The 25,752-nt window shown below is 41.0% G+C and overlaps 1 protein-coding gene across 2 annotated transcripts in view; it reads right to left on the minus strand.

Moving 5' to 3' along the window:
- Positions 1-17,182: 17,182 nt before the first annotated feature.
- HDGFL2 (HDGF like 2) overlaps positions 17,183-25,752 on the minus strand; it is a 55,582-nt gene continuing 47,012 nt past the window's right edge. For both annotated transcript variants that reach the window (XM_075204741.1, XM_075204740.1), the window contains exon 16: positions 17,183-17,415. In XM_075204741.1, the coding sequence (XP_075060842.1) occupies positions 17,355-17,415 (61 nt within the window). In that variant the 3' untranslated portion in view covers positions 17,183-17,354. The remainder of the gene's footprint in view (positions 17,416-25,752) is intronic.

Here is a 25,752-nt window from a genome sequence, read left to right on the forward strand (position 1 = left end):
GAGGGGGGGGGCAGAGGCTGAAAAGTGAGTCTCCTGTAAAGCAACAATATCTGCCCGTTGTTTAAAAAAGGAGGACAGCGCCATTCGGCGTTTATTTGGTGAGTTTAAGCCCCGGACATTAAGAGAAAGTAGCTTAACCATCTAAATTGAGGGGAATAGTGCATTGTCTAAATGATATGAAACCACCGTATACCCCATCCAAAATCCGAAGAGGGGAGCGAACCATTCTTATTTTTAATTCAATTATCATAAAACTGTGTGCTAAAAGATTAGGTTAGAAGACTTCCTAATACTATACTATATTTTTTTTAGGTAGAGAATGCTATAAATTTATATCTTGTTTTAAAATACTGTAATGATTTCTTTTCATCTGATCTCGTTAGTTTAATATAAATTAGAGGAATCTATCAGTCTCATATTGTTTTACTTTTAGAATCAAATTTTTGATGATTTAGGTTTAAATAATTCCTTTTTAACCTTAAAGCCTTACCTAATTCAGAACATCTTATGGGATAACCTAGTCCTGGAAGACATTAAATACTAGTCTTGATTGTTCTATAAAAAAAAAAATCACAATTCAAAGAGTAGTTAAGAGCGTTCTCTACAAAGTGTTCATTATAGAAACAATTACGCCTAGTATTGCACTGAAATGCAGAAACAAGATTTTTTTTTTTTGTGGGATGAAAGGATTTAAATGGGTAAAATAGTGGAAAAGGAACATTTACATGGTACATTGCCTCTTTCTCTTCATAGAAGGATTTATCTTCACCACGTCTTAAATCCCAAAGATTAGTTAGATCTTTTCCTTATGCTTGATATGATGCACATAGCACCTTTCATTTGCACTTATGTAGGAAAGAGCATTTCTGTGTGCACTTGTTGTCTATAATGTACCAGATTGTGATTGATATGCCTCTATCTAGTAGGTATAGAGTCATTATGGGTAATGCTGATGGACTGAAAGATTTGTCAGTGGTTAGCACTTCTGCCTCAAAGCGATGGGGTCATTTGTTCAATTCCTGACCAGGGTCTTATCTGTGTGAAGTTTGCAACATCTTGAAATCGAATTACTAGAGGACAATTCCATCTTGCACCACTTTTCCTTTCGCTGTGTGCCAGTGTTACCTAGATGTGCTGTAAACTATTGTGCACTTTGCAAACTCAGCTTTCCCAAGACACCCATTGATGATGCAGATGACTCAGCGCAACATTTTGACATCAGGTCTGGTCTACTCTAAAAGAATTGACCAAAATTTGTGACACAGCTGCCGTAACTATACCTGATCCTACTATCAACATCCAAAGAATGGAGGATTATTTTTTTATTTTTTTTTAATGGTATAAAGACAACAGTTTTGTTAAAGAACAACGTTGCTTGCAGAAGTAATGTAAGCATGGATGTCTAAATAGATGTGTATATGTATTGCTCAAACTTTCCACTTTGCTGCCGTTTCATCAGTATTGTACAAACTGTTAGTAATCTGCACTTTACGTTAAAGGTACCTAGCTATATGTTAATTTTCATGGGATTGTAGCCGATTCAAAGCTCAGTGATGACCTTGCTTTGTGCTGTGAATGTCAAGAGCTCTTTTTAGTGCATTGTCTGGAACAGATCCGATATACTCAGGTCGGAGTGATCACAGCCAATTTTTGGACACCTGGCAGATTTACCCTTCTGAAGTTTGTTTTCAATCATCCTTTCAATTGCTTCTCTTTCATACGTGGGACCACATACTTTGTATTTCATTGGGTTGACCATCACCAACTATGTTATAGGACAAGTGAAATTCACAGTCGTCTGGGTGACGTTGATCGCCTCATCCTTATCTTCCAAAGCTTCATCTACAGGGACAAGTGACACACCCATTTGTTTTCTCAGGTCTCTTAGCTGTTCTTTAAACTGGAAATGTTTATCATCCTGCCTCAGGGCCTCCTCTGTATTATTTGTGTGAAGCGCAGTGTATCTCTTGTGTACAAGGTCTCTTAAATCCGGGATCTCATCCGATGGGTCACGTTTTAATTTAAGTACGGTCTCCTCAACTGCATCTATATACTGGATTAGATATCTGTTCAGTGCAGCATATTCCAACATGACGGATTCCATGCTGCCCACATGTTCTGTCAGTCTGTCTAAAGCAGATGTAATGCCACTCCAGGTGTAATAGCCATTTCTGTGTTTACATAAGTTTGGCAGATCTTCAGGGATGAGAGGGAGGTATTCACAGAGGAGATTAAAGATGCAGCATGAGCAGATATGGTTTAAAAATGTAGAGTTCATTGACAGCACTGTTAGACTTCAGGCAGCTAAGCTATTGGTAGCTTGTTTTGTGGGGGCCTAAACAACCCAAGCACTTCATCCACAAAAGTGGCACTTCTTTTCGCTGGAGTGCTTGGTTTGCTAAACTGTACATATCCCGTTCAATATCTCACATAAGGGTGGGTGGGTGCAAGATGGACAATTCCATCTTGCACCACTTTCTTTTTTTTATGCCACTGCTGTGTGGAAATGTTTCGTAGATGTGCTATGAACGGCTGTGCGTTTGTGCCGTTGCTCTGTCAGTTAGCATCCAGCCCGTTCGCTCCAGCCTTTGTATGAACATAATATTGTGACTTGTGAGGTGATCAAAATTGACTAGAAATGACTGGAAATTTTTGTTATTGAGGCTATTAATAATGTAGGAACAGACAAAGATCAAAATTATGTGAGTTTAGTATATTTTAGCAAGTAAAATAATTTCATAGTTTTTCAATAAGCATTGTCGATGTGATTTGTATGGTTCCAAAGCACAAGTAATTTATTTAGCAAAAGTTTAGCAGTTCAATAAATAATTACAGTACAGCCCATACCTGATACATATATACATGCGCTGCGCTCTCTGCTGGATCCAGCTAGACAGTCTACATTTAGTGATACAGTGAATACAATAAAGGTGACTTGGCAAGTTTCCATAGGTTCAGGCTCCAGGAAGGTCCAGTGTAAAGCAGTCCATAGGTCAGTTCAAACAACCCCCTCCAAGGGTGGGGGTCTGCTCTCCAGTAGATGCATACTTAGAACTGGTTCAAACTGGTCTATTAGCATTACACAGACAATATCATTCTGATCATTTATTCCCTATCATTGATAACTCACACACGCAATGCGCGATCCTTTCGGCGAATGAATCGCACAACTGCGGATAAATAGGGGATTAGAATGATACCAAACATGACATGCTTCCCGTGACCTGAACTTTAAATATCACTAAAGTGTACATAAAACCTTATAATATATAACTATAAACCAAATAACATCTGCTTATAAACGACTGTGGAATGGAACCATTATAAATATGAAATTATATATATATATATATATATATATGTGAATGTGAAAGTGCAAGTGTATGCGTGAGTGCTTTATCATGCGATTGCGCCATGACATGTAACGCGTGGCGTACTGATCGCAATGTAAAACAATGTTAATCAATATACTTTCTTTTATCCAATTATACGACTTTGACAGAGGCCAGTGAACATCTCGTATATATATATATATATATATATATATATACATACATACATACATACATACATACATACATACACACACAAACACACAAGTTAACCCGTGCATGATACTCATGCATTTTTTTGTCAAATAATGACAGTATACCAAATTTCAGGTCATTCGGATGAGCCCTTTCTGAGAAAATAGTTTTTCCACAGACACACACACACTAACACACGCCGCTACACATGCAGGGGCGGATCTAGAAAATGTTTGTTCCCCGGGGGGATGTTAGGGCGGGGCGATTTAGGCCCCGCCCCCTTTCCGGCTTCTGAGGCTGCCGGGGGCTGCACAGTATGTGCAAGTCCGCTCGGCCGTGACAGTGTGCTGCCCGGCTGCTCTGATTGTGTTTAAAACACAATCAGAGCAGCCGGGCAGCACACTGTCACTGCCAAACGGACCTGCACATACTGTGCAGCCGTCGGCAGCAAACCCCTGCTAAGCGGGGGGGGCGATTGCCCCGATCGCACCCCCCTGGATCCGCCACTGTACACATGTGTGTTCATGAGGTAAAATTACCTCACGAAAATGAGTTTGACCCCTCAACTCGTCAATAATGTCAGTATACCAAATTTCAGCCCTTTTTGAGGGTTTTTTTTCCACACACACTAAGAATTTAGTAGGTCAGTTAACCCGTGCATGATACTCATGCATTCTAGTCAAATCAAGCTACTTAAGGTGTTAAAAACTCCCCACTGTCACCCCCGGCAACCACCAACCACTCCCAACTGTCACTTCTCCTTCAAGAAATATATAGGTCAGTGTATAACTCTGCCCAGCAGGTGGCGCTGCAGCTTGGGTTTTTTTTTCCACTCACACACACACACACACACACACACAGACAGACTAACACACACCACTAGCCATTTATATAGTAGATATATATACACACAAGTTAACCCGTGCATGATACTCATGCATTCTAGTCAAATCAAGCTACTTAAGGTGTTAAAAAGATCAATTGGATGAGCCCTTTCTGAGAAAATAGTTTTTTCCACACACACACACACCAACACACGCCGCTAGGCTTTTATATATTAGATAATGCTAAGAATTTAGTAGGTCAGTGTAGTATATAACTCTGCCCAGCAGGTGGCACTGCAGCTTGAGCACTCTGTCACCCGGTAGTTTTTTACACACACACGCCGCTAGGCTTATATATATTAGATATATAAATAACTACACATACACAATGGAGAAAAGGATTTGGCCACATCTGTTAATTTTTGAATTGAGGTGTTTCAATCAGACCCGTTGCCAGAGGTGTCTAAAATCAAGCACCTAGCTCTGTAGTGTCCATTTGCAAACAATTTGTGAAACAAAACGGGTCACACTGAAGAGCTCAGTGACTTACAGCGTGGTATTGTGATAGAACGCCACCTCTGTAATAAAACAGTTTGTGAAATTTCATCCCTGCTGGATATTCCCCGGTCAACTGTAAGTCATATTATTAGAAAGTGGAAGCGTTTAGGAACAATAGCAACTCAGCCATTAAGCGGAAGACCATGTATAAAGACAACCATGACACTGGTTTTTGCGGCCTACAGTTTAAGAATATGAATAAGCCAACTGTGCATGAGAGAGACACTTGAGATAAAAGTTTCAACATTATACCTCCACTCAAATTAGCAGCTCTTTTTTTTCTGTCTGACTTCTTATGTGACAATCTAAGACTTGGCTCAAAGTCATTGGCAACATTTACAGCAGAAAGAAGAATATTGTAAATTTAAACCTCTCCTCTAAGACTAATTTCTGTAAAGTTTCCTTTGAATCCATTAAATTATTTGGTTTGCTTATTAATTAAATGCCGGAAAGCTTAAATAAGTAAAGTCAAACATTTCTGCATATAAAATGCAGAGGGAAGTCAATACTTTCTTCTAGCAGTAAAATATTTATTCACTTACATCAGAGCAATACATAGAATACACACTGGGCCTGATTCATTAAGGGACGCATATAGAACATAATGTTTTTTTTTTTTAAACAACACATAAATCGGATATACGCATGTCTAAATTGGGAGCTGAAGATATGTGTAGTGATGAATATGGGTGCAGGTCGGCTATGCTCTACTAGACAAGACACTGCAGGATCCATCAAATAGGTATGTGGACTATAAACTCGCAAATGCACGTAGATAAAAAAAAAAAAAGAGAATTTATAATAGAAATAGCACAAGAGGAAACTATATGAATATTTTCTGAAGACCCTTTCACCCAATGGCCTAAATGTTGATTTTGATCTTCATACTTTTCTTTAGTTATGGTTTGCTTAACAACATGCATTCCATATACAGTTTGGATATGGTTAACAATTGTGGGTTTTATTTTATTTGTCACTTATTGTTCCTTTAGGATTGATGCCTCCTTATTTATTTATTTTCAATTTTTTTTTTTTTTATTCCCCCCCATTTTTTTGGTCATACGTGTGTGTGTGTGTGTGTGTGTGTGTGTATATTTATATATTTTTTGGACTGTAAGCTCCAATGGGGCAGGGACCGATGTGAGTCAGTTCTCTTTAGAGCACTGCGGAATTAATGGCGCTATATAAATAAATGGTAATAATGTTTACTGAAGTTATGCTGTAGCTATCTGACATCCTATTCTGGTTACATATTGTTTTGATATATATATTAAGGTATTATGTTCCATGTAGGTGATTATCGATCAGGAAATGTCTCTCTATTTTTAAGGACATTTTTGCAATACTGCTTTTTCTCCCAACGTTTGTGCTGGGTACACATATTGGACTGTAGGTAATTCTACATCTGTACCAATCAGAGTAATGCATTCCCTTTATAAGGAACCTTGTAAGGACCTTTCAGCTACTTACATCACATTTACAAACTATCCCCGAAAAAGCCCAGTCGGGTGAAACGCGTAGGTTTATTTGATTTTCTGGACATTTCATTCATTTGGTATACGAGCATGCCAACCGGCCGGTTTGTTTTTTGATCAGCTGACACCGTCAACGAACTGCTAGTACCTTTGTGAACTCTGGACAGCATTTGGAAGTTTTTTCACTTTACTTCAATATCTCCACATCTAGGGGAGCTAAACACCATCCAGACACACTTTGGATATTGCCCAAGAACTCCACAGTGAGCTCATGAATGTATGGATCTCTACTAACTGTGAGTCTATCTCAGCTTAAGTTATCCACCTCCTGGACACTGCTATATGAGATTGCTGGGTTTGCCTGGACCGTGGATTTGTTTGCTTTCAGCTCTGCAGGTGTTTCTTGACTTGTAGATACAGCAATGCATTGTGTCATTTTTCCTTTACTTTTTGCAGATTTCTTTTAGCTTTGTGATTGGTTTACTTTGTTTATTTTATATTACATATTTATATTAGACCATTGATCATTATTTTTACATTGTAGTTAGCTACCCATGTGGATTTATCCATATATTCACTGGTCTGGACCTTATCATTTTAGCCCTTTGGGCATGTTTTAATACATTTTTATAATTTGACTATCATATTTTATATTATACTCACTTTTGTGCCTGGGATTATTTGTTTGTTGGTATTCAATGAAATCCATATTATGTGAATTCTCCTTTATATCAGGACAAACTTAAATTATTAGTCAGCTGGCTCTATACACACTAGCTGTGTTTGCTTCGGCTTTGGACATTTATTTATATTATATCAATTCACAACTGAAAAAACATCCGAATTGAAATCGAAGATATCTAGAAACTAAAAGACTTTGCTTTTGGAAGTGTTACTATTGTTTATAAATCAGTGATCTTAGGGCACTGTTAAGAGATGTATTTTCTTACCCATTGGCTCACTGCAACATTTGAGTACTTCCTCAGTTTTAACATCAGCATTTATTACTTTATAGATTTGTAGCTGAATTAATTATTGTTCATATATGCTGGCTTCTTACCGATTTACTTGTCATTGAGTCTAGTAAGCTACATATATATTTTTTTTGTCTGGTTTCTTACAATATTGTGATTTGCAATATCCCTATTGGTCAACAGCTTTTGTGCTTACAGACTCAATTTCTTTATTGAAAGTCAGATAGATACTTAGCGTGTGCGTGTCTTTTTTACTTTCATGCAAAGAACCTTTAAAATACTTTTCAGACAGTATACATTTTAGGACATTACTTATATATTTATACCAAATGTACCAAACTCAAACAATTAAAAAAGAAATCATTTTGTACCTTCTTTACAGGTCCCCAAGAGCCTTATCAGGAGAAACTTCATAGTTTGGACACCAGAAGAGGTATACTGATCTATTTTCAAACAACAAAAGAGGTGAGGTCTACTGATCCTATTTGCACAATGCATGGGGACCAAAAAAGGACAAAGCCAATAAAGCAAGTGTAACTGAGCGGTTGAATATAATTTGTGACACATTCAAGTTATTATGACTTAGTCAGTAGTGCAGTTATAGCCTACCCAAATTTGTAGTAGATTGAGGGGGGGATACATCACATAAGTCATATGGAATAATCTGAATGAGAGCTAGAAGAAGAATAGAAGGATAAACCCCTTTCAAATTTAGTTACGGAACCAACTTGTCCAAATTAAGCCAATGCTGGAGATAATGAACTACTGGTGGAAGATAATATTTTAAGAAATGCCTTAGCAGGAACTGTTCTTTCATCTTTTCATGTTTTTGCCTTTTAATACAACTCATAGTTGAGGATACAATTGTTCAAGATAGTTTTTCAACTGCACGTCATATGCACAGCCAACCTCAGTTTAAAGACTGTACAGCGTCTCCACATTCAAATATTCAAGCAACACAGCCGATATCCAGAACAGACCACTACCCTCCAGAGTGACCACCTCACCCAAAACACAATGGTTATGCTGGCAGAACTCAGACTGAGAAAAGTTTAAGAGTTGCCAAGATGTTTTTTGATTAAATATTCAAAACAGTAAGAATTTCTCTCCTGATATATAGCTTACACTTCAGTTTCCGACACATGATGTCCATCCTATTCAGGTTGTTTTGTCATAAGTAGTATCAAAGGTCTATCTTAAGCAAGATATCATATTGCCTCAATTCCTTGAGTATACTTAAATTGCACAACTTGTTAATTTTCTGTTTGATGTCAGGCAAGGTGGCGTTGAATTTTTGGTACCCCACTACTATCTCTACTTTCTTGGAAAGGACGAACAAAATTATGTGTGTCTGTGTAGAAATGTATTTCAATTAGTGCTGCAGGCACCAATTTATATAATTTCAAATGTTCTTATCTTTTTATATTGGTATGTGTGGAAATATACTGACATCTGAGACAGCATGTCATGTTTGGGTTTTTGCAACTGCCTGGAGACAGGTAATCGCATATTAATTAGACCTTTTCATCGTTGAGTGACCAAAACATCTGTTGAGCCTGTAAGACAGGAGATCATTTTACTTGCTGGTTGACTCCCTACGCAAGTGATCACAGATGAATGTGAATTTTGCAAGTTAAATTGCGTTCAAAAAAGAGGATTTATGTACTTGCGTTAAATCAGTTTCTCTGATTCCGTCTGGGGGACACTGCTTACTATGGGTTGTGGAGGGAGCTTGGGGAGTTGGCACCTAACTAGTTAACTTTTAGTGCTGCCAACAGAGCCCTCCCCAATCCCCCTGCCTCTTCCTCTTCCTGTCAGTTAATTAAAAAGCCCAAGGAGAAAAAAGGGCAGTCAAACAAGAGCACACAGAAGAAAAGCAGAAGGGAGGGATCGCAGTGTCCCCCAGACGGAATCAGAGAAACGGATTTAACGTAAGTACATAAATCCTCTTTTCTCTTTCATCCAGTCTGGGGGACACTGCTTACTATGGGGACGTTATTAAGCAGCCCCCTAAGGGTGGAACTACTCTGAAAATCACGCTCGCAAAGCATTACGAGCGAAATTTGCATCCGCGGATGCAAATACATTAAACTGGTAAAGGTGTAGACAGAGGACCAGGTCTCTCTGGCACCGGACGATTAGCCCTATGTAAGCTTGCCTAATAGTAGCCGTAATCCATCTTGCAATGGACTGTTTTGAGGCTGGCCAGCCTCTCTTATTAGCATCATAAAGAACAAACAGAGAATCAGTACGTCTAATCTGAGAAGTTCTTTTGACATAAATGCGGAGAGCCCTAACCACATCTAACTTTTCCATAGACTGTTGATCCGAATGGGAAGTAGATGAGAAGACCGGAACTACAATTTCTTGGTTCAGATGGAAAACCGAAACTACTTTAGGAACAAAAGAAGGGAGGGTTCTTAACACCGCTCTGTCCTCGTGGAAAACCAGATATGGTTCCCGACAAGACAGAGCTCCTAATTCTGAAAGCCTACGTGCAGATGCAATAGCCAAAAGAAAGAGGACCTTCCAGGTGAACCATTTCAAATCTGCCACAAGTAAAGGCTCAAAGGGAGGCCCTTTAAGCATATCCAGCACCAGATTGAGATCCCACGGTGCTGTAGGCAGAACATAGGGAGGCTGAATATGCAAGACTCGCTGGAGGAAAGTCCTAATATCTGGCAAATCCACTAATTTCAGGTGAAAAAAAGACTGAAAGTGCCGATACCTGAACTCTTAGGGAACCTAAACGAAGCCCTGCTTCCAGGCCATCTGAAGAAAAGCCAATAAACTAGGGAGACGAAAAGAGGACGTGTGACATGTCCTATTTTCACACCATCTGATATAGGTTTTCCAAATCCGGTGATAGATGCAAGCTGAGACTGGCTTTCTGGCTCGCATCATAGTGTTCACCACACTGGAGGAAACAACCTCTAGCCCTCCAGAGGCTGGCTTCAGCAGCCATGCCGTTAACTGATCTGAGGTAATTCTGGTAATGGAAGGGACCCTGCAGAAGGAGGTCGACTCGAGATGGAAGACGAAACCCCGGTCCTTCTGCCATAGAGAGTATGTCCGCGTACCAGACTCAGCGCGGCCATGAGGGAGCTATCAGAATTATTGGCAGACCTCCTTGTTTTACTCGTCTGAGCACACGAGGAAGCATGGGAATCGGAGGGAACAGGTATCCCAACCTGAAGTTCCATGACATCGTCATTACGTCCACTGCCACCGCTAAGGGGTCCCTTGCCCTTGCGCGAAATGTGTGAACCTTTCTGTTGTGTCTGGAGGCCATGAGATCTATATCCGGAAGACCCCACCTCTGAGCCAGAGACTGGAACACTTCTGGATGGTGTGACCACTCTCCTGGCATCATCTGATTTCGACTCAAGTAGTCCGCCTTCCAATTTCTGGAATGAATACTGCCGATATTGCTGGAACATATAGTTCTGCCCAAATCAAGATTTGAGCTGCAACATTCATTGCAGCTACACTCCTGGTTCCTCCCTGTCTGTTGATATATGCCACAGCCATGGCATTGTTGGACTGACGGGGTGGTCCTGGAGGAGGGACTGGGCCCCCCCTGAAGGGCTAAAAGAATAGCCTTCAAATTGCAGCACGTTTATTGAAGGGTCGACTCCTGAACCGACCAAAAGCCCTGGAGCCGGAGATGTAGGATCACCGCCCCCAACCTTTCAGGCTGGCGTCTGTCGTGGCTATGATCCATGACCATGGAGCGAAGGACCTGCCCACCATCATGAGATCCCGAATCAGCCACCACTGGAGTGATTGTCTCGTCCTCGTGGATAGAGAGATTCTCTGGAGATCTAAGCGAAGGTGGGATCCTGACCATTTTGTCAACAGATCCCACTGGGAACAACGAGAATGGGCTCGACCAAAGGGGATGGTCTCGAAAGGAGGCCACCATCTTTCCCAGCAGCCGCATGCACAAGTGCATTGAGGGGCTGGGGGAAGACAAGACCTGACAAGACCTAGGAAAACCATGCGTTGACACGAAACCATCTGGGATTTCTTTAAATTGATCAGCCATCCGTGGCCCACCAAGGTGAGGGACAAGTGATGACGTAAGCAATCTACTGAGGAGGATTTGATGAGCAGATCGTCCAAATAAGGCACGACCTGAACTCCCCCTGAAGGTGAAGACATGTTGCCATAACTGACATGACCTTCATGAAAACCCTCGGCACTGTTGAGAGGCCGAAGGGGAGGGCCCGAAACTGATAGTGGAAGGATCCCACAGAGAATCTTAGAAGAGACTGATGGTGAATCCATATGGGAATATGGAGGTATGCGTCCTTTATGTCTATGGACGCCATAAACCGATCCTTCTCTAAGCCGTATATCACCGACCTCAGGGATTCCATACGAAATTTGTCCACCTTTAAGTGCACATTGAGGTCCTTTAAATTTAGGATGGGGCGAAAGGAGCCGTCCGGCTTCTTGACCAGAAACAGGTTTGAATAAAACCCCTGCCCTTTCTGGTAATCTGGAACCCTGCAGATAACTTTTTGAAAAAGAAGAGAGGCGACCCAATCCTGTATAGCCTGCCTTCTTGATGGATCTCGGGGTAGCAGAGTTTGGAAGAAACAATGTGGAGCGGGGCCCAACACCCAACAGGTCTATCCTGTACCCCTCGGATATAATACCCCGAATCCAAGAATCTTGGGAGGACGCTGCCCACTGTTCCTGAAACAAAGACAGACGTCCCCCCACTGGCACCCCCTGCAGAACAGAGTGGTCGTCACGATGCAGGCTTCTCCTGGGACATGGAGGCCTAGCTGCAAACAAGGATCTCCCCCTGGCAGAGGAGCCTCGAGAATTGGGCTGTCTGTCTCTAAAGGACTGTCCTTTAGGAAAGGAGGTCCCCCGAAAAGGCTGACGAAAAAGAGCTGACCCGAGGGTTCCGGCTCCTGCTAGGGATACTGGCAAGGAAGTGCTTTTGCCCCCGGTTGCCTGAGAGATCAGGGTATCCAATTCCGGGCCGAACAAACCTGCCGCTGAAAAAGGAATGGTTTCCACTGACTTTTTTGATTCCGCATCTCCTTCCCATGATTTCAGCCATAACTTCTTCTTGCTGAGATAGATGCAGCCTAATTAGAAGAGGATACAGCCGCTGTATACTGGGCCGCCTTATACAGGTACCCCAATGCCTCCTTCAAATGCAAAGCCAGGGGAAGTAAATCAGAGCCCTGCCAGCTGGTCTGCCCATGCTTCCATGGCTCTAGCAACCCAAGCTGACGCAAATGTGGGCCTAGAGGAAGAACCCGCAAATATAGATTTTAGCTGGGATTCCACTATGCGGCGATTGACATCCTGTAGGGATGCAGAACCTGGGGCTGGGAGTAAAGCGTGCTTGGCCAATCGGGCTAAAGGAATATCCACTTTTGGAATGCTCTCCCAGCGAACCACATCCTGTTCCTGCAATGGATACAGGGAAGAGAACCTTTGGGAACAGAGAACCTTTTCTCCGGCTGTTTCCAGGCTCCTTCTGCGATATCTCTAAGTTCTACAGAACGGGAAAAACGGCTAGCCCTTCTTTTGGCTTTCTTAAAAAGATTTCTGTCTCTGGGAGTCGGATCTTCTGGTTCTGGGAGATCCAACGCTTGTCTTACTGTTAAAACCAAATCGTTAATAAATTGGCTTTTAGAGCTTTCTTCCTGTTCCAACGGTAGAACCTGGTCAGGATCAGAATTAATATCCCCCTCTTCCTCTGAAAACTCCTCAGAGTCTGAAAGGACCATAAGGGTATTATCAGATCTAGGCCGCTTCCTTCTAGCAGGCGGAATATTTGGGGATTCGAGTAACTGGTTCAGTTTATCCAAACCCTTTATAAAAGCTGCGGACCATGGCGGCTCTGTGGGAACAGGGGCTTGGTCCGTCTGTAATGAGGAAGGTCCTGGTATAGACGTTCCACTGGAACCAGAGGAAGCAGGGAGGCCCAATGGTGTATTTGGATTATTAGACACCGAAGTTGCCCCACTAGACCATAATTGATTGGATTGAGAAACAATCTGTGCTAAGGAGGAAACTGACTGTGTCAGGGAGGCCACCCAGGCCGGTTCCTCCGATGGAGGGGCTGAGACCTGTTGGGTTTGCGCAGGGGGGACCCCTGCTTCACAAACAGAGCGCCAACGGGTCCTTCTGCCCACAAGTTCATTTTACACGACATTTAGAACACGTAAAAAAAATATTGATTTAGGGCCCTTTCCCTTATCTGGCATTTCTGAATAAAGGAAGGCACACCAAACACACAGACTTAAATTGATTATTTTTTTTAGCTGAGTAGAGAGATATATGTATAGAGGAAAGTGTAACTACAAGAATCAACTAATCTAGATAAAAAGTTGTACTTGTAATATTTTAAACACAAAATAATATTTAAGCAGGTAGGAGAATTATAATATAACTCCTACTAGCCCTCTTGTACACAGCAATACAGCATATGTGTTTAAATATATCAGATACTTAGCCATAGGCCAAACGGGAGAAGTCCAACAGCAGTATCCTGGTGCCTGCTCCCTCAGATCTGTTCTCTGTTCCCGGGCTTCTCCTTGGCGCCAGAAGACTGGGACAGACCATCTCTCTCTCAGGAAGGAGGGGGAGCTCTATGTGTTAACTCCCCCCCTTCAGTAGTGCTGCTTCTGCAGCGATTAAAAAATAAAAATTAATTTTCTGTAGCAGAGTAATGGAGACCGCAGCGGATAATACCTGATGCCCCCTCCTATGCATGAGGGGGGATCCAGGTATAGCCCCCTTCTTCCTAGGATCTCCTTCCCGAAATCCAAAATGGCCGCCATCAACTGACATATCCGATAACCGGCGCTCTATGCCTGCAATGGCAGCGCCGGTTATCGGGGAGGCTCAGGAGTGACAGCGGTCCGTGAGACCGCTTGTCACTCTCAATTTTAGACACCCTTTCCTCCATCTCCTTTCCTGTCCCTGTCAGTGAGAACCGCTGGCTCTCATCTGACAGGGGAGCATCTGCGCTGCTGTGCTGTGAGTGTGTCCTCTATATTAGAACACACTCCAGCCTGCTACTGGGAAAAAATGAAATAAAAATTAAAAGAATAAAATAAAAGTAATAAAATGACACTAAGCACTAAAAACACTGCCCAATTCCATGGGCACCTGAAAAAAACTGAGAGGAAGAGGCAGGGGGATTGTAGAGGGGAGGGGTCTGTCGGCAGCACTAAAAGTTAACTAGTTAGGTGCCAACTCCCCAAGCTCCCTCCACAACCCATGGTAAGCAGTGTCCCCCAGACTGGATGAAAGAGAAACAAGATTAGAGAAATGTTATATCCTGATGGTAAACGTTCAATAGAAAACCTGAGATGTAGTGGTGCCACTACAGCAATGTTAAAAGATGTTAAACCCATCCAGGCTAAATTTATGGGCAGCCTGCATGAAACACCTAAATTGGTTAGAGGGGCAGGGTATCTTTCTAAATCTGTATAAAAAAGAGCAGTTTTACCATCTGTACTTTCTTGATATCTTTAGTACCTTAAACTAGTGTGTAACTATCCTTTTTCCTGAGCTAACAAACATTACTGCTTAAGGATCTTGTTTTGATGCCCATTTATCTGCTGTAATTTCTATGATCTACAGATTAGACCAATCTAATCTGTCATCCAACTGTTCTGAGGTTAGGACCCAGCATTCCAGTACCAACGCTCTGCCAGCCACCTGTAGGTCTAGTCAGTGTGACAGGCCCGAACCATCCACAACAACCCTGATCTGAAGGCAAGAGGTCAGTTGTACCAGCAAGGGGGTACACTAGCTTTGAGTGTTACCCAAAAGGACACGGTTATAGGTGCCACTAAAGGAGCCTTTTGGTAGCAGCAGCAAAAGCTAAGACAAGTCTAGCTGGTCCCCAGCAACACAGGGACAGGGTGGCATAGGAAGTCCATCCTGTCACAATCTGTGTTAGGGAATTAGAATATAGACTCCACTCGTACAGGGACAGACCCGACTAAATAAACAATTTCTAATTGTAAAGTGCTGCGCAATATGTTGGTACCAAAATAACAATGAAAAGTCTGATGGATTGTCCTCTTTCCTTGAGTCTGAATTCTGCAAAAAATATACCCATCCCAACAAGGAAATTGAATGCTATGACCGATTTCTTGGTGACTTGTGTGATCATCTTCACACTATATTGCAGCATTCTTTACTGACAGATAAACAATGCCCCCCCCCCCTCCCCCTGTCCACATGGCATGGCTTTTCAAGTCAGAGCTGAACCCTATTGAATTTTTAAATAATATTCTGGAACACTTGTGATAGCATTTTCCACCACTTTCATTCAGGCATCAGTCGAGGGACATTCTAGTGCAATTATAGTATTTAGTTCTGTGCAATTGCAAACATTGTTGGGCTCAATGCTCTATGAATGATACTGGGGTTTCAATTTTTTATTTTATTTTTATTTAAGTCGGGAATTGACCGAGCTCAAGCCGTCATCTGCAAAAAGATGCCGTTAACAGTAGGCATGATTTATTTTAAAAAGTATAGGTGACAAAGACAACCCAAGTCCACAATCAGTTATAATATTAGGTGCAATCTGGCTTATGGACTTCTGGACAGGTTATTCATATTGCCAGTCCCCTAAGAAAGAAATTGCTGAAAATCCAGAGGAGAACAAGAGTGTGAAAACAAAACTTCTTTAGGTAGGATGAAATCCCCCCCCCCCCCCACAAGGTTTGGAAGTCCTCCTGTAATACCTACTGATAAAGGGAAACATGTGGCTACTCCACAACATCTTGTGTATATGAATTGGAGGTTAGAAAAAAGGATGAGAAAGAGGAAAGGTTGCACTAATTGTAGGAGTAAGAACACCCTTATTGTATGAAGGTATATAATTGATAGTTCTAATATTCCTTAAATCCAGGGGTGCATCATGAACCTGTATATAATATGCAAAAATAATATATGAATTGGGGGTCAGTAGTGTCTGGATTGAGCAATGAGTCAATGTTAAAAACATTTTGCCTTTAAAAGGCTGCCCAGGGTTATTTTGTTCTTTTGGAAGTTAAGGCTGAAGTTTACAAAACAGCCATCATTATTCCTGAATTTATGCATATGCTAATAGTTATGTCAAACTGCACGTTAAAAGTTCTAATTTAAGTTTTGATTGCTTGTCAGTAAGGTTAAATCCAGAAATTGTGAGAGGATGTGCCTACTCTGCCACCTGTTTTGTTAGCATTCTAACTTTCAGCTGCTGACCTGTCCTACAGCCAATCACTGACTACAAGTGACAAGTGCACACTGACTTGGTGACCCCAGTTGTAGTAAGATATCATTGACACAAGCACTCTGTAATGCCCACCTAAGGAATTGGAGGGCAGCAGCCTGAACATTGCTACCCTTTCTCGCACTTATGCAAGGTTCATGTGAAACATGCCAACAGCTACTGTTCGTGTTCCAGAACAGAGAGAGTAGCCAGATATTACCAGGACCTACATTTGTATACTATTTATATTTACAAGAGGCGTACTGCACTAGTAATTTAAATGAAAACATCTTCTGTGGCATGTGGGTAGGGGAGAGTGGGGTCCAAATACAAATAACTCCATTGTGATGGTCTCTAAGTGTGCTGACAGTTGACAACCATGAACCATTTTACTCATTTAGCAGCATTTAAAAAGGAAATCAAAACAAGGGGCAACTATGCAGTTCTAGTAAGTATTGTGGCTACCATATTTTTAAGGGTAAAAGTACAATATATTTAGTAAAGAAGATTTATCCGAACTCATAAAAATGATTTGCAGAAAAATAAATAAAATAAATGAAATAAATACCCATACAGGTTATTTATAAAAAAACAATTTATGATCAATTTATAGAAGCTCATTAGCAAAAAAAAAAAAAATAACTAAACAAAAACAAACAACAGATACAAACTATTTAAGAGTAACAGTGACAAGATCTGCATCCCTGTAGAGTCCCTGGAACAGGATGGTCTGTACGGAAGGGAAAATCTCAGCTTGTTGGGATCACGGAGATGGTGCTAGGGTTGAGGACTTGCTCTTGTAGGTCCCCACTAAGTGGGTAAAATAGAATGGAGGAAGTGAAAGGAAAAGAAAAAGAAAGCATTAGACACAGCATACATACACAGCATGCAATGTAATTTATTGAGATGCAAAAAAGCACATGGATGTCTTAATTATTTAAGAGCTGTTGCATTTTTCTGATATGCCTTAAAAATGTCCCGGTAAAATGTTGCGTACATAGCAGACTGAACACTACAAAAAGAAAAGGTTGTCACCGCACTAGGTAATCACAATCCCGAATAATTGTATAACCACATTTCATTCAATAATAGAAATCAGGTGGGGTTCCCATAACATTAGAAGATACTTGTACAAAAATTACCGGAGAAAAAAAAAAAAGAACGTTCTATATGGGGCACTGATTCAAATAACAGAATTATTAAAACTTTTTCCTTTATTGGTATTATTAAAATATTTTCTTGGTCCAGATTATAAGATTAGAGCGAAATATTTAAAAAAACATAGAAAGTGAAAAGGATGAAAAAAAAGTGTTGCTAAAATGGTAGATTATCTACCAGGGCTCACCAAATGATCATAAGAAACATGTAATTTTTATTCGATTGTGTAACAATGAATTTTATTAAAGATTGTGCAAACCACCTATGTATTCTCTCAGTTGCTATTTAAATTCCACTTAAGAGGATTCCACAATACTAATATGCAAATACAAATTTTCTGTCCAAATCTTTAATAGGATTATCAGATATATAATACTGATAAAAATTATATTGGACCTCTGGCATAAAATACGGCATTTTGCTGGTCGCTTTATCAAGGTGTGAAGGTAATAAAACTTTTGATATCCATTCAGAGCATTGTATTTAGTTATTCTTCAACCTATACAGACAATACCCCATTGGTGAATATAATTGGACCAGTTAACTGGAATTTATTATCAAATGAACTAGACTAGTCTGCTATGATGATATATACCACGCAGCAAATTAATTTAAACTATCCTAATTTGCACTAATATGGCCGTATTTTATGGCAGGGGTCCAATATAATTTTTATCAGTAGATAATCTACCATTTTAGCAACACTTTTCATTCTTTTCACTTTCCATGATTTTAAATATTTCACTCTAAGCTCCAGGAATTTTTGTACAAGTATATAGCAGACTAATACATGTCTTGCCAGTAACTAAAATGAACAACTACTACTACATCATCATCATCAAAAAGTTCTAGGACACTATTCATAAAAAGGCAGGGAAAGATCCAACATAAAAGGTGGACTGGCAGAGAGATCTTAAAGATTTGAATGTGTCAGGACAGAGAATGTCACTCTTAATTCCACTATCTACTTTACTTCTCAGTCTACGGTAGCATATTCGGGAGACTAAAAAAAAAAAACTGTTTTGGAGATTTGAGGGAAGGGGGAGACACTGGAAAGAGGGAAAACAATCTTTGTTTTGGACATGTTGAGCATAAGGTAGCTAGGGAAATCCACGTGGCGATAGTAGAGATACTGTTGGTCAAACAGGATAGCAGAGAAGGGGATGGGATCAGGGAATGAGATGTATATTTGGGTGTTGTCAGTGTACAGGCCGAATAAGCAAATCAGTTCACCAAGAAAAATCTAGTGAGAAAAGCAGGAGGCCAAGAACAGACATCAACAGATAGTGGTTATGTAGGGGAGGGTTTGAGAGACAATGAGGGAGAAGCCGGATTGGTAGGAAGCAAACCAGGAAAGAATTGTTGCTTGAAGACCAATGAAGTGAAGGGTTTGCAGAAAAAGAAAGTGATCAGCAGTGTCGAAAGCCTCAGAGTGGTCCAGCAGTTCGAGTACAGAGAAGTGACCCTCAGACTTTGCTGTAAATAGATCATTGCTCACTTTTGTGAGAGCATGCTTAAATGGTATTATGGGGGCACAAGCCTGATTGCAGAAAGTTAAGAAGGGAAAATGAAGAGAGAAAGTAAAGGTAAGCAGTTGTACACAAGTTACTCAAGTAGTTTGGAGTAAAAAATGGCAGAAGAAAAAGGGCAATAGCAGAGAGACGCTGGGTAAAGAGGGAGGTTGAAGAGGTGAGCTAAATTCAGTAAAACAGTGAGGGAGAGGCGAAGTTGAGAGGCAGGTTATGGGGGTGTGGTAGTGTAGGCAGGCAGAGAAGAGAGGGTAGACAGTGAAAAAGAGATGTCAAGAATAAGATGACAGGGTGGATATTGCGAGAGAGAGGTGAAAGGACAGTATTGCAAGAAGTAAGGAAGAATTTATAGTAAAAAGATATTGATGTTGGAACAAGATTTCCTCAAGTGGCACTCCGCAGTAGACAGAGGAGACCAAAGTCTGGTCTTAACACAATGCCATGTTTGGCAAAAACCTAATGCCAATCGTAAAGTACTCTGGTGAAGTGTGCTGGAATGGTTATGCAGCTACAGGATCTGGACACGTTATCCATCATTAAGTCCATCATGAAATATTAGTGTTTATGTCAAACATCTGAGCTTTGGCTGAAACTGTATCATACACAAGACAATGAACCTAAGCACACTAACAAATCTACAACTGAATGATTAACTGGAATAAAAAAAATATATAAAAGCGGGCTTGAAACATGGAATAGGATTTTTTTTATTACTAAAACCATATATAGGGTCAATCCTGCCATCACTGCCCTACAGGTACTCCTTGTAAAGCATTGTACCAGTACTCATAACCCACAATTTACTGGACATTTTTATTCTCTTTATGGTTAAGAAGGATGGGAATTATTGACAATTTGAGAAACCTAATTTTTCTGGCATGCTGTAAACACAAACATGTAATTGCGCAGCAAGTCATACATCAGAATAATCCCTATTTCATAGTAGGAAATTTGCATCAGATCATCTATTTAACAGATTCAACTCCGAGTTGTTCTTGTGGACTATAGGTTGGGTGTTCTTGGACAGTTATGACAGCGTAAGATAGTCTCCATGGGCGGGGTGCAGTAATGAGCCCTATAGCTGACAGGGAGGAGATGTCCATCATTACTAGCAAATGTAATAATCTGCTCAAGCTACAAAACAGTCTACCTGACCCTCATCAACTCAAAAGAATGCCTCAGGGACCGTCCTCCTTGAATCCAGTCAAACAGAGATGATAACTCTTATACCAACTAGGGTGTCAAAGACACCATTCATCATTAAGGTCAACTTCACATAAATCTCATGGCAACTTAAGGCAACTGTAAATTTTCCGACACTGAATACTGCCTAGAGGATCATCAACGTACTAGTCGTTCAACTGCGATTTCAAATGGACCATCTTTGTAGACCAATAAAGCTTTTTTTTTTTTTTTACAAGGTATGCAGAAGCATAGATGGAAGGTATTAAGCTAAACTGATTGCCGAGGCAGCCATAATCCCTGTATCTTGTCAAGATGTCACTCAGGCCTCTTTCAAAATTCACTCTTTGATCAGACTACTCACTCAAGTTATAGTCACTCCAACCTCCAATTTCTTCAATTTACATCTTTGTATTTGAATGCCAAATATGGAAGACCTAAAAACTTTGAAATTTGCTCCGAACACCCAGCTCCCTGTTATCTCTGAAGTCTACCATCACGACTGGAATGCCAGTTTGTAAATAGCATCATACTTGGTAGCTTATCAGGTACTCGTGACATTCCTCACATTCTAAGCTTTCTACAGCAAGGACATCAACTTGCTGATGTTTGGTGTGAAGAACTTGACTGGCCCGCACAGAGCCCTGACCTTAACCCCATTGAACACCTTTGGGATGAACTGGAACAGAGAGCCAGGCCTCTAATCCAACATCAGGGCCTGACCTCATAAATGCTCTACAGAATGAATGAGCACACATTCCCACAGAAACACGCCAACATCTTGTGGAAAGCCTGCCAAGAAAAGTGGAAGCTGTTGTCACTGCAAAAGGTGGACCTTTTGCAGTGACAACAGGGGGGACTGCAAAAGGGGGACCAACACCATATTAAAGTATATGTATTTGAATACAATGTCATTACAGCTACCGTTGGTGTAATGCTCAATTGTCCGAATACTTTTGTCCATATATACACAGTGTGTGTGTGTATGTGTGTGTATATGTGTGTATATGTGTGTATGTGTGTGTAAGTGTGTAAGTGTGTAAGTGTGTATGTGTGTGTAAGTGTGTGTAAGTGTGTAAGTGTGTATGTGTGTGTATGTGTGTGTATGTGTGTGTATATGTGTGTATGTGTGTGTAAGTGTGTAAGTGTGTGTAAGTGTGTAAGTGTGTAAGTGTGTAAGTGTGTATGTGTGTAAGTGTGTATATATATATATATATATATATATATATATATATATATATATATATATATATAAAATTTTCCCAGCGTATACTCTGAGTAATCTTAGGATACAGTATGTGTGTGACCTGCATCTCTAAAATGTTATGTACATAGCTTTAAAAAACAATCATCATCATCATCTATTTATATAGCGCCAACATATTCCGTAGCGCTTTACAATTGGGGACAAACGTAATAAACTAATAAACAAACTGGGTAAAACAGACAAAGAGGTGAGAAGGCCCTGCTCGCAAGCTTACAATCTATGGGACAATGGGAGATTGACACATGAGGTTAAGTATACATTTTGCATCTTGGCCCAGCCAGACTGCAAAGGTAAGGCGACTCATAAGCTAAATGATCCTGTCACACAACAATGTTGGTCCGGGGGTAGTTGTCTTCTGTGAAATTGTGTAACAGGCTAAAGGTAGTGAGGTTAAGAGGGTGGTTGAGGAATATTATAAGCTTGTCTGAATAGGTAGGTTTTCAGAGAACGCTTGAAAGTTTGTAGACCAGAGGAGAGTCTTATTGTGCGAGGGAGAGAGTTCCATAGAGTGGGTGCAGCCCGAAAAAAGTCCTGTAACCGGGAATGGGAGGATGTAATGAGGGTGGATGAGAGACGCAGATCTTTTGCAGAACGGAGTTGCCGAGTTGGGAGATATTTTGAGACAAGAGAGGAGATGTATGTTGGTGCAGCTTTGTTGATGGCCTTGTAGGTTAGTAAAAGTATTTTATATTGGATTCGGTAGAAGACAGGCAGCCAGTGTAGAGACATACAGAGTGATTCAACAGAGGAATAGCTATTTGCAAGGAAAATCAGTCTTGCCGAAGCATGCAAAATAGATTTTAGGGGTTTGAGTCTGTTTTTGGGAAGACCAGTAAGGAGGGAATTGCAATAGTCAATGCGGGAGATGATTAGTGCATGAATTAAGGTTTTAGCAGTGTCTTGTGTGAGATATGTGCGGATTCTGGAAATGTTCTTTAGATGTATGTAACATGATTTAGATATAGAGTCAATGTGGGGAACAAAGGATTTCCGTGAATCAAGGATTACACCTAGGCAGCGAGCTTGTGGGGTGGGATTTATGGTCATGTTATCAACAGAGATAGAAATGTCAGGTATGCTCTTGTTAGCGGGTGGGAATATTATTAACTCTGTTTTAGAAAGATTAAGTTTGAGTTGACGAGAGGACATCCAAGATGATATGGCAGAAAGACAGTCCGTTACACGGGACAACACAGATGTCGAGATATCAGGAGAGGATAGATAGATTTGGGTATCATCCGCATAGAGATGATACTGAAAGCCAAAGGAACTTATTAGATTTCCAAGAGAAGCGGTATAGATAGAGAACAGCAGAGGACCTAGCACTGAGCCTTGTGGTACTCCAACTGATAGGGGAAGCGGAGCAGAGGTGGCTCCAGAGAAATTAACAGTGAAAAAGCGATTAGAGAGGTAGGATGAGAACCAGGATAGAACTGTGTCTTGAAGACCTAGGGATTGCAGCGTTTGTATGAGAAGAGAGTGGTCAACAGTGTCAAATGCAGCAGAGAGATCGCAGTCTCTGTGGAGTGTTGAGAACGAAAGCCAGACTGAAGAGGATCCAACAGGTTGTTTGCGGAAAGAAAGCGTGTGAGGCGAGTGTAGGCAAGTCTCTCTAGAAGCTTGGAGGGGCAAGGGAGCTGAGAGATGGGACGGAAATTTGAGAGAGAGTTTGGGTCGGAGTTTTGTTTTTTTAGAATAGGAGTAATCACTGCATGCTTGTATAGTGATGGAAAGATGCCAGTAGAGAGTGAGAGATTACAGATTTTAGTTAGAGGTGAAATGAGCACAGAAGACAGGGATCTACCAATTTGCGAGGGAATAGGATCAAGAGGACAGGAGGTAGAGTAGGAAGATAAGAAGAGCGTAGAAATTTCCTCTTTATTTGTGGGGTCAAATGAAGAGAGGGTGTCAGAGGGTAGTGGGAAGGAATTGAGCTGATGGCTTGTTGAGGAAGAGGATACCATTTCTAGTCTGATCTTATCAATCTTGTCCTTGAAGTAGGAAGCAAGATCCTGAGCACTGATAGTAGATGGAGGGTTCGGGGTGGGAGGATTGAGAAGATGATTAAATGTATTGAAAAGGCGTTTGGGGTTAGAAGCCTGAGCATAGATAAGAGATTGAAAGTATGTTTGTTTTGCAGTGTCCAGAGCATTTCGATAGGAGTGGTAGACAGAAGTATATGTGAAGAAGTCATTAGAGCTTCGAGATTTACGCCAGTGACGTTCTGCTTTACGGGACAGTTTTTGAAGATTTCATGTTGCTTTGGTGTGCCACAGTTGACATCGAAGTCGACGTGTAGTATGAAGTGTCGCTGGAGCCACTTGATCAAGGGCCGTTGCTAAGGTTAGGTGAAAATGAGGTACTGCCATCTCAGGGGATGAGAATGTAGAGATAGGTGAGAGAAGGTGTTGGGAGAGAGGTGGAAAATTGTTGAAGATTAATAGAATTAAGATTTCTACGAGTATGAGGAGGCTTGGTTGAGTTAGACAGTAGAGAGGTTAGAGCAGTGGGGGTGAGAGTGTAGCTGATAAGGTGATGATCCGAGAGGGGGAAGGGTGTATTAATAAAATTAGAAACTGAGCATAGTCTAGAGAAAACAAGATCAAGGCAGTGGCCATCCTTATGAGTAGATGATTCAATCCACTGGGAGAGGTCAAGTGAGGATGTTAGAGAGAGTAGTTTGGAAGCAGCTTTGGAAGGTGGGTTATCAATGGGGATGTTGAAGTCACCCATGATGATGGTGGGGATGTCTGAAGATAAGTGAGGGAGCCATGCAGAGAAATCCTCAATAAATTGTTGGTGTGCTCCAGGGGGACGATAGATCACCGCAACACGTAGGGAGAATGGATTAAAAATGCGAATAGCATGTACTTCAAAAGATGTGAACGTGAGTGATGGGACATTTGGTAGAACTGTGTATGTGCACTGTGGGGAGAGAAGTAGTCCAACCCCACCTCCTTGTCTGCCTTCAGGTCTGGAGGTGTGGGTGAGATGGAGGCCACCATGTGAAAGTGCTGCAGGTGAGCCAGAAGGTTGAGGTTTTTTGAGAGGAAGAGATCATGAACGGAGGTAAGTTTGTTACAAACAGAGCGTGCATTCCAAAGGACACATTTAAAGGACTTAGGAAGAGAGGGGAGACAGGTGATGTGTTTGAGGTTTGCTATAGAACGGTAGTGCTCAGATGTATGTGTGTGTGAGGAGTGTGGGGGACCTGGATTAGGTGATATCACCAGCTAATAGAAGCAGAGTGAGAGAAAGATAGGCAAGGGGATTGTAAGATGTGTGGCTTTTTATTTTCTGGCGACAGGTGGAGGCTGTACTTGTTAGAGATAATAAATAGGATAACAGTTCATGGGTGTTAAATAGAGGTGAGTGGAGTAATGCAGGTGCAATATGAACAAGTTTGTGTGTTGGTGGAGGGGTGAAAGATGACACAGTCCTAAAGATCATGCCATGAAATGACGAAGAAAAGCAATTTGTGAAACATTGTGATAAAGGGGGTAAAAGCAAAAAGCAAGGGTATTTTAAGAATTACCTCTTTGCAGTCTTCCATATAAATAGACAAGTAGTGCAGAAATAGGCTGTGGCAGATGCAGCTTATTGCTGGAAGTAAAAGCAAGTCAAATGTAGTCTAATGTTTGTCCAACTGTGTTGTCTAACTGTGCATTTTCGTCCACTTTGTGAGAAAATCCCACTTAGTGTAGAAATCACACACGTCTAACCCCACATACGTCTCCCCATAGAATGAAGCTAAGATGTAGTCAGTCTAATTTAGGAATACACTACAGATGTGCTAATTGGTCAGCTAATCAAAGGAAAAGAAAACATTTGTTGGATAGGATAGAGGAGGCCAGATACCTATCATAAATTAGGCAGCAATAAAAGACTGTGCCAACCAAAGTTTAAACAGATAACAGTTTCCTATAACATACTTTTAAACACAGATTGCAGGGATGAATTTCACAGAATAATGATCAGAGTAGTAGTAGCATGGATGAACAATCTCCCTCT

The sequence above is a fragment of the Mixophyes fleayi genome, chromosome 1, assembly GCF_038048845.1.
Source record: "Mixophyes fleayi isolate aMixFle1 chromosome 1, aMixFle1.hap1, whole genome shotgun sequence".
Lineage (NCBI taxonomy): Eukaryota > Metazoa > Chordata > Amphibia > Anura > Limnodynastidae > Mixophyes > Mixophyes fleayi.